The 10473-nt window shown below is 43.7% G+C and overlaps 1 protein-coding gene and 1 pseudogene across 1 annotated transcript; one reads left to right on the top strand and one right to left on the bottom strand.

Annotated features, from left to right (window-relative positions):
• Positions 1–219: 219 nt before the first annotated feature.
• On the bottom strand, positions 220–3017 carry ELP5 (elongator acetyltransferase complex subunit 5). The gene has a single exon (XM_036761808.1). The coding sequence runs from the start codon at positions 2898–2900 to the stop codon at positions 2031–2033; it is 870 nt and encodes a 289-aa protein (XP_036617703.1). The 5' UTR covers positions 2901–3017; the 3' UTR covers positions 220–2030.
• LOC118851122 lies at positions 2980–5200 on the top strand (annotated as a pseudogene).
• The last annotated feature ends 5273 nt before the right edge of the window (positions 5201–10473 follow it).

Below are 10473 nucleotides of genomic sequence, written 5' to 3'. Positions count from 1 at the left end.
TTCCAGGCCCAGGGGGCATATCTCTCAAATCTTTGGTTTAGCTAATGTCTAGGGGCTGCCCAAAAATAATTAATAAGATACCTTATAGAAAGATACTCAGTGTGTCAAGTAGACTTATAATATATGCAAAATATATTATATAAAAAATATAGGATGGGTATTTCTTTTACCACAAAAGAAATGTTTAAAACAAGACTCAAAAGTACACACTGACAAATATTTAAACATGACATAGTAACTAATAACTTTTATTATATTCTCCCACAAAGCAAAGGCTCCTCAGAAACTTGTGGGATTGCTGAGCACTTTCCCTTCAGATCTACAGTCTGCTCAGTTCACTCAAGGTCCACATTTTCTAGCGAGCCAGGCTCATCTTGTCGGTAGTAGTTATCTTTTCCTCTGAGAAATACTGTCCAAACAGGAAGTACTTTCCACTGGGCAAATTGCACTTGATTCTGGACATCAGAAATTCTTGGGTTTACAAAGTTGCTGCCAAGGCTAGGAAGATTCATCTCAGGATTCATATTTAGTGACCTCTGCTCAGGGTAAGACACACAAGGAAGAAGAAGCTCGGGTATTGTGATTTAATCTCAGTCTTACCTAGACAGTACATGCTCTCACTGCCATGTGTGAACAGCTGCTAAAACTGCTGGGGGAAAGGGAGAGCAATTGTCTCTGTCACTGAAAGTCTGAGATAAAGCTTGAAGAGTCCTGACATACTTGACATTCAGGAAGAGAATGAGCAAGAAGGTGGAGTCAACTCCTCTTAAAGTCTACTAAGTGGGTTGGCTCAGTGGCCTATCCTCTTTGGCACACCTAGGCCCCCTTCCCCACCTGTCACAGGGACTTAGGGACCAATTAGGAGCTTTTGTTCCAGCATATTCCTGAGCAAGAGACCAAGGCTCATGTGTCATTAGAAGTGACTTACTATGGAGCTGCTGGGAGAGGCCAGGAAGCATGTTGGAAGTGCCCTAGCCAGAGCACAGGTGTGAATAGCAGTGGCTATGGTGTAGGCCCAACTCCATGGAAATTCCTCAGTCCAACACATCTGAGGGCTTCTCTGATAACCATCATTAGGCTTAGCATGGACAAAAAACTCACTTTTGATACCTGCCCGTCCCCTCCCTCCTGCCCTTTACATTCCAAAAATCTCTTTAGCAGAGAAAACAGATTCAAAATAAAAGGTGAGCAGCTCTGCCTTTTAATCTTCCCATTCACAATGAACAATGGTTCTAGCCCTCCTTTGATTCTCTCTTTTTTCCAAATTTAGTCAAACTCAGTCCCACTCTTTTATTTTTTAATCTTAAATTAACTCAATTATACTTGTTGGACAATAAAAAGGGAGAGAAAAATGATTCAAATAATACAGGTGATCTGTTACTCCATTCAATGGTACAATGATTACTTGACTTGGAATGATTCTAGAATCTCCTAATTGTACCCATAATCTTGAGGCTGGTAGAGCTAATGAGAAGGGTAGCCTAATTAGTTACCCTTTCTAGAATTTCTGCTTAACTAGAAGGCTCCTGATGAGCTGTTCCCTTGCATTTCCTGGTGAAACAGTTCACATGGTAGTGTGGTTCATCATTAATATAATCACACTTATGTGTAAAGCCTCTTCAAATTTTTTTTTCCCTTAGCTATCAGTTTTCTTTACCAGCTAAATGTTTATCTGTTTTTTCCACGATTTGAGAAGACCAGTTACTCTCCCACCTCCTTGATCAATAGCTAAGCTGGGTATAGTGAAAAATAAAATTTGTATTCAATTATATCTACAGCAACCATTCTGCACCACCTGCTCTCTGACAGACTGCCTTTTAAAAAAGAGATCCTAGCCCTTTCCCAGTTACAACTGTTTAAAGATACTGTACTATGTTTAATGGGTAACTTAACGGATTTTCAAAGGCAATTCTGACTATATCAATTTTTGGTTTACACAATGACTTTAAACCGTAACTTTCAAGCTGAGCTATCAGTACAGTCCGTCAACGGGTTCTAGGTCAATGGCACAGCTGGGTCTTCCAGAATCATCAGATATCCAGGTCATTGTCTGGATCTTCCTGGTCCAGGTAGTCTTCAGCATCAGGCTCATAGAATATTTGGCTGGTTGAAGAGGCTGGAGCAGGACGAAGCAAGGATTGCTGCTTTTCAGAACTGAATTGGAAGGGCAGGGCCAGCGTATCCCGGGCCTCTCTTTCCTTCTTGGACAGGTGTACGTTAAAGGTCAAGTCTGCCATGACGTCCTTCGTGGGTGAGGGGGGCCTGCGGTGGAGCTGGGCCTCCACAGGGGGTTCCCTAAGGAAATGCAGGCTGAAGTCCGGCAGGATGGAGAACCAGTGGTTCTGCTCGATAGGGCGGTGTCTGGGCTTGGGGTGGAGGACGCGCGCGGTCGCGTAGCCCGAGCCCCCTCCCACAGTCACGTCGACCTGGGCCAGACTGCCCAGGGCGCCCAATGGCCCCGGCCCGTGCACGTCCTCATGCAGCAGGCCGAGCACACGCACCTGCCCCGGGCGGGCGCTGCCACGGCCCAGGGCTTTCAACGCCTGGCACAGGGCGCTGCAGGGGGCGTGCAGCAGCAGCCAGCTGAGGGAGTCCACGGCGAGGGTGCAGGGGCCGGGGTCGGCTCCCCTCAGGCATGCTCTCAGGGCTCCCAGGGGCCCCCCGTTCCCGGCCCAGCCCTGGGGGTCTCGGAAGACATCGTGGTAAACGAGCCGGAGGTTGGTATCGGAGTCCAAGCCTTCCCTGAAAGCCTCCTCGCTTACCTCGCAGCCCAGGACGTGCACCTGCTCCCCTTTCAGGGCGACCTCCCGAATCAAAGCCTTCAGCAGGCTCCGGCCCTCCCACTCCACCGAGTCTCGGAGCAGCACCAGGTCGCCGCGGCAGGCCAGCAGCTGCAGCATTCTTCCTCTCGCTCCTCTGTTCTGTCAGTCCGACCAAGCCAGGCGCCACACGCGGCGCCCCGGCGGCAGGCGCGCGCTGATGGCGTCACGGGGCTCGAGTTCGGATCCCGCCTCGGCTGGCCCTCCCTCCACCCTCGCGGGTCCCGAAGGCCTCTTCAGGTCGCGCAGTGTAACGTCATCGGCCGTTCTCGCGCGGGAGGCGGGGCCGGGGGAAGGCGCGCCTCCCGATCCCCGCGGGGAGGGACTGAGGGCTGAAAATGGGCGAATGCGAAGACGTAGAGGAGCTATCCTCGAGCCACCTCCCAGGTCTAGGGGGGAAGTTAATACCAGCCTTTCGAAGACAGCGCCCCGCCCTCCTCCTTTAAAAAAGAGTGGGGGGAGGGTGCTTTCCCAGCACGCCTGGAAAGGCGTAAACAGCGGCTAGGGGCGGCGGTGAGTGCGAGGAAGTACAGGCAGTGGACGCATGCGCCGGACTACTCCCTCCACCTTTTGGACCTCCTTGGCTTTCTCATACTTTCGTCAAGGATACCTTTGTTATGTTCTACAATTATCTTAACAAGCAGGGGAAAGTGGAGGCCGCTAGATGGCGCAGTGGCTAGGGCGCTGGACCTGGAGACCAGGACATCTGAGTTCTAATGTCCCCTTAGCTCTGTGCCTCTGGGCAGTTCACGTCAACCTCCGTCTGCCTTAATTTACTCTTATGTAAAAATGGAGGTAATAATAGCTATCCCCAAGGAAACCTTAAAGAGCTACTAGTACTTATTAAAATAAGGATAGTGTAATAAAGTGTTAGTAGCAATAAAATAAAAGTTATTGAATTGCTCGAGAGGAATGGAAAGTTAGTTGGAGGACTGCAAGTTCTCAAGAATGAAATTCTCAAGACACAAAAGGAAACAATTCTGATGAAGGAAAAGTTGTCTGATGTGGATGCACAGGGAAATCAAGCAACTACGGGAAAAATGTATATGCGGCAGAGAAAGAGCGTGTTATGAAGAATAAATATGTAGTATAAGTTTGGCATGGCCCTGTAAGAAGTGTCATGAGTGCTAATTTTCAGAAATAGAAAAAGGAGCCCAGGACTGGGAAGGGCTTTTGGTTTTGTCGACCACAGATACACGTAATAGAAGACCAGCTTCAAACACTAGCTAAGTAGCCCTGGGCAAATAATTTAACCTGTGTCAACCTTAATTTCCTCATCTGTAAAATGGGAGTAGTAATAGCACAAGAGTGACTCCTACTGGATCATGGAGGAGCAGCCAGATGCTACTAATGTCAATGACTGGCACCGGACTGAGAGGGATGCTGCAAACTGGTCCACTGAGAAGCTGAAATCCCTGTTTCTGGTGATCCAAGTGCAAGGTGAAGAGGGCATCTTTAGGTGACCGAAGTAAGCAAGTGTGATGGAGAGGCATCAATCAACAGTCACAAAGGCAAGCTCATCTTCTTTGAGTGGACCGTAAAACTGAACTGAATGGGTGCTTCTAAGTCAGGAGTGAAATATAAGGGACACATGGAGATTCCCAACTTGTCAGATGAAAACAACAACAGTCAGTGAAGTGGAGGTTGTTGTGAACCTTGCCAAAGATGAGCCTGACACAACCCTCTTGGCCTTAATGAGACAAGATGGTGTGATAGATCCGAAATGCAGTGGAAACTTGCACCGGAACTCTTAAAACAGAATTCATGCAGGGCAAGATCTTACCTACTCTGAATGGCAGGACAATAGATCCAGCCCCTTCCCCCCCAGCTGCCAGCAGAAACTGGAGTCCAAAGTCAAACCTGCTACTTTGGCAAATTAGCCTCAAACTATGTGAAGATCCCCACCTGCAAGGTCATTTTGAAGGATACTCATCACCAGAGGAGCTCTTTAGGGTATTTGTCACTTGGGAGATGGTTCAGGCCTTTACTCATGTTTCTGCTATGTTAGTAGCAGATAAGGGTGGAAAGTTTCATTTACTGGATGGCAATGTCACCTGGGAGTTCTTAGATCTGGTTCCTGAAGAAAAGATTGTGATGAAATGGAGATTTAAATCTTGGCCTGATGGGTTTGCTACCATTGCTTTGACTTTTATTGACAAAAATTGAGAGACAGAGCTTGTTTTGGAGAACGAAGGTATCCCATTGCCAGAGGAGGAGTGGACAGGACAGGGATGGCAGTGGTATTATTTTGAGAGCATCAAGTAGACCTTTGGCTATGGTGCACACTTATTCTAATGTTAACATCTACAGGACCATAGCCCACCCAGCAGCTCAGTCCAGCTCTCTACTGTCCTGCAGCTGTGACTGGCAGGATTGCACCATCCCAATCACTATTGTGGGTCCTAGGTCACCTCCCCATTTATGTGTATGTATTCTAAATAAATGTAACTTAAACAAAAAGTCCCAGGGTTTGTCATTAGGATAAAAAGAGAATATAAAACGCTTTGTAAACAAGTGCTACAACAACAACTACTACTACTGCTACTTTGCAACAATTGATCATTAACTATTTTGCCTTTCCCCTCCACCAAGCCAAATGGGCTCTTTTTCTTCCCTGTAATTTCTCTCTCCCTGGGTGACACTTCCTGGCCAGTCCTATTGCTTCCTTTGCTATGCTGTTGCCTCTGCAACTGCTCTGATAGCTGCTGCCAGGAAGAGGAAAGATGCCCAATGCCTTTGAGATCTCATAAGGCCCTGAACCAAAGGAAAGAAGGCTGAAACAGGAGGTGGCCTGATCCCATCCCAAACAGACTTGCTGCCTTATGTGTTCCTAGGTAAGCCTTCTCCTCCCTGCCTCCTATTGACTTCTGGGAGCTCAGCAGAAAGGAGGGGCCAAGATTGCACTTTCAGTTGTAACCTGAGTCCCACCCATGGGTATGGACTTTTCTCCTCATTGGCAGATAGCAATGTCCTACACCTGCATGACGGGCAGGGCAGAGTTGGTGAGAACAGAAAAGAGTGCCAATCTTTAGGTCTTTTGTAGTCTCTTGACTCTTTTCCGGCTCTGCAGTTGCTTTGGGTACTCCTAGCTTCCAACTTCAAGAAGATGGAAAATGGCACTTCTATTTCAAGTTGCTGAAGGAAAAGACTCTGAGAAGAAGCCAACAAGAGAGGAGCTGTCAGTCTCCATCATGTCCCTATCTCCAGCTTGCTACACTAGAGACTTTGGGAAACTTCCCCTTGGGTGAGATCTAGGACTCTCAGTTAGCTGAGCTTAGTTACCTCACTCCCAGTGAGTAACCTTCTTCACTCTTTGTTGTCTGGTATATATTCTCATATGTATACTTTCTCTGATTTCTGTTTTGCCAGAGACTTAGATAAATGGGTTTCTTTACTACCTTCTCTTTGTTTATTGTGGAACTGGTATTTTAATAGTGGGAAGAGGGGGTGTCAAGCCTTGGATATAAACCTTGTGAGTGTGAAGTCTTTCTTTCCTTTCCCCATTAATGACTAGCAATCAGAAATTTGGGTTGAGCCTGAAAAATCATGTCCCCTAGAACAACAATATTTAAAAGAGCAGATATAATTCTAGCCCTCTCTGAGGAGAAAAGAGTGGCCAAGCTTCTGCTCCCAACCTCCTGCTTCCTCTCCTGGAAGGAAATAAAGTCTCTTTTGGAGAAATGTCAGAGGGAGAAGAGGCTAGAGATGACTATTCTACCTCCCTTCAAGCCACAAAGTGACACCCCCATGGGGACAGCCTTTGCTACATAGTATATCTCCGGAGTTCTGGCTCAGCTGCCAATTAAGCAGATCTTCATGGATCATGGAAAATGGTTCTTTCGTTACAGTTTTCCAAGGGAGAGTTATGTTACAAGGAATGAAAGAAACATTTATTAAGCACCTACTATTTGCCAGTCACTTTGTTAAACACTTTACAAATATTTGATCTTCACAACCCTGGGAGGTAGATGCTATTATTCTTACCATTTTACAGTTGAAGAAACTGAGGCAGAGTTTAAGTGATGTGCCCAGCAATGTACCTAGCTGGTGAGGGTCTGAAGTGGGATTTGAACTCAGGGTCAGCATTCCATCCACTGTAATACCTAACTGCCTCTAAGGGAGGACTCAGTGGGGCTGGTGATGGGGCAATAGAAGGAAATAACTAATTGAAAAACAGAAGGCTTCAAAACTTTAAAAAGCCTCTTCAATAAATTACAGCATTCTCTTCATCAACAAGTCTGTTAACTTGTTAAAAATAGAAAAAAGGGTACTATCTAGTACTTTGTATATACTGTATACATTGGTATTTATTCACTTTATTTAAACACTTTATGGTGTTTATATGAGTACTTGTCTTTCCCATTAAAATGTAAGCTTCTTTCCAATAGAGATTGTTTCTTTTCACACTGATCAGCATATAGGAGGCACTTAATAAATACTTACTGGTTGACTGATGAAGTCATGACGGCTTTTTGTGATCACCACTTCCTTTTCTAGACATTTATTAATCATCTCTAACCAGGAATTGGTCAAATATGCTGACCTAGTTTTCAGACCCTATTCTCTCCCCTGTTTTTTCAAAATAGGGACCTTTGACATTCTTTAGGTCTATGGTATTTCTCCCATCCTATCTGATTTTCAAAAGATCATTAACCATAGTTCTGTTTAGTACCCATTAGTCAATAAGCATTAAGTACCCATTATGTTCCAGAGCACTGTACCAAATTCTGGGGATACCGAAGAAAGCTATAGTACCCAAGGATATAGTTCATCTGAGTCTGATCAGTTGAACTGTATAGAGCAGCTAGATTCCCTCTCACTTTTTCGCTATTTATCTTGGATGCAATTTCATATTAATCGTTTTTTCTTTCCTTTCTGGTCCGAACATTATTCTTCTTTGAAGAGAAAAATGAAGCCAAGAAAGAGTTAAGCAGCTTCTTTCCACGGTCAGTTACTATCATCTCTTTCACACATAACTGCAGTCCTATACTGTTTTTGAGTCTCTTCTTTTTCTTCAACAATATATTTAAAAATTATTTTAAAAGCCTTTTTGTTGCCCTTAAATTTGTCAGCCTCAGATCTTTCGGAGCTTTGGTACTTCTCATACGATTTCTACAGGGCTTTTGTATCATTCTCCCACTACCTTTACCTTCTACCTGGTTGATATCCTAAAAGAAAAACAATAACAAAAGAACCCTAAACTGATAGGTGAGCTAGTTCCCTGTGCATCCACATTAGTCTCTTTAAACATACTTCTAGTCTCTATCTTTTTATTCCTGTGCAGACTTGTTTCCTCTTGATATCTTTAGAATTTTATTTTATTTAAGGGTATATTTCCTTAGAGAATTTTTCATCATGGGATCCTCTCTAGTCTTCCTCTGAACCCTGTAAAGTCTAGTACCCAAAAGTCTAGCATGCATGTCAGATTAGTTTTTGTCTCCTCCATTACAAAGTTCAAGATGAAATGGTCACTTCCATGATTTTGACCTTAAGTAAGTAGTTCCTGATTTAGGGCAGCTAGGTGGCACAGTGGATAGAGTGCTAGGCCTGGAATCAGGAAGACTCATCTTCCTTAGTTCAAATACAGCCTCAGACACTTACTAGCTGTGAGACAGTGAGCAAGCTACTTAACCCTGTTTGCCTCAGTTTCCTCATCTATGAAATTAGCTAGAGAAGGAAATGGTAACCACTCCAATATCTTTGCCAAGAAAACCCCAAATGGGGTCATGAAAAGTTGGATGTGACTGAAAACAACTAAACAACAACAAAAAAGTTCCTCCTGATTGGTGAGAACAAGTCTAGAACAGCAGTTGCCCTCTTTGCTTCCAGTTTTTAAAGGATTAAATTATCAATGAAGGAAACCAAGGCATTATTAGATGATCTGCTTTTGGAAAAGAGGGAACTTTAGCAGATGTCCAGATAATTTGAGTCCCTCATCACTACTGCAACATTCCTCTGCCAGTTTTGTGAGCTGTTTCCTGAACTCCTAATTTACTTCCTCTTCCTGTTGAAATCATCTCTGATGCCAATCTTGATTACATCTTCTGCCTCCATTTATCTTCAACCAAATGCTCTCTATCATGCTTACATTCTCATACATTTTCTTATTTTACAACGTTACCCCCTCCCCTACCTACCCTATATTGTCCGTTTTGAATAAGGCATAGTCTTCCAGAGAAATATTCCAGTCTTAAGTCTCATCCCATCAAGTCTCAATGAAAAACTGGGTGGTCAAATTTGCCTTTTTATATTTGGATCTCTAGTTCTCCTTACTTGTTATTCACTTTGTGCATTAGGGTATCAGGGGTGGGTTTGGATTCAGTCAAAGGGCTGTACTTGAGGACCTAGAGTGCCACATGTAGCCTTGAGGCTGTAGGTTCCCCACCCCTGGATAGATATCTGAGACCACTGGCTTTATTGCCTTCCTCCCTCCCTTCTGCCCTCTCTTCCTCCCTCCCTCTCCTCCTCCCTCCCTCCTCTTCCTTCCTTCCTTCCTTCCTTCCTTCCTTCCTTCCTTCCTTCCTTCCTTCCTTCCTTCCTTCCTTCCTTCCTTCCTTCCTTCCTTCCCTTCCTTCCTTTCCTTCCTTCCTTTCTTCCTTCCTTCCTTCTTTTTTTCCTTCCTTCCCCCCTCTTTGGAAATATTTCACTGAGTTGCACAAACTTCCTATCAGACACAAGATACAAAACAATTCTACAATATATTTGGAGGAAAGGAGAAATAAACAGTGCCAAATTCTTGTTTACATATTGTAAAGCAACTCATTTCCCTCTCTCTGTGATGTTCTTTTCTACCATCCTGGAGGTCCTTTTGCTGTCAGTATTATTTATTTACTCATTTACAGTCATTGATATCTCTGCTTGGGACTCTATCATATAACATCAACATGTGTTTCTTGTATAACTATTAAAACCTTACTGATAGAATATCAAAAAGAATAAACAAAAAGCTGCTGGAATTTTCAATCAACTACCCAGCTGCACACTATTTCTCCAAGTTCTAGTTTAGATACTTCTAAAGCTTTAGGTAAAAGTCTTTCTGTGATAGACTGAAGTGAATACCTAAGAAATAAATCATTCGACCATAAATCACAGATGTATGCATGCACAAATTTATGTATAAGTATAAATGTATAATTATGTGATAATTGGTATATAATAATAATTATACATACACATAAATGCATAAAGTTACAGATGTAATTTTAAAACATCCATGTAATTTAAAAATTCATAAAAATTACAAAGATTTAAAATAAATAATAAACTTCATTTTACTTTTCATCATCTGTGCTTCTTGGACATCGCCTGCTATGCTATTTCCACTGGACTGTACTAAGGCAATTATCTCAATTTTCTCCCAATTGGAAAATTGACCTCTCTCCCTAAAATTATATTGGGCTTTGATAGGTCAAAGGCTATGTTCCAACCCTTCCTGGATATCTTCAACCAGGCCACTTCTCATGTACCTCCCACTTCTTTTCCTTCCCTCTCCCCTCCCCCATTTTCCTTTCCTCCTTCCTTCTCTCTTTTCTTCCTTCCTTCCTTTCTTCGCTACTTCCCCCTCTCCCTCCCTTTTTCCCTTCTACTCCCTTCTTTCTTTTTCTTTCTCTCTCAATTTTATTTGTCTTTGCAATCCATTATCTTACTCTTGAAA

This window comes from Trichosurus vulpecula, chromosome 5 (assembly GCF_011100635.1).
Source record: "Trichosurus vulpecula isolate mTriVul1 chromosome 5, mTriVul1.pri, whole genome shotgun sequence".
In the NCBI taxonomy this organism is placed as follows: Eukaryota; Metazoa; Chordata; class Mammalia; order Diprotodontia; family Phalangeridae; genus Trichosurus; species Trichosurus vulpecula.
Note: the sequence above shows the minus strand (reverse complement) of the source record. Positions and strands in the feature narration are given on the sequence as shown.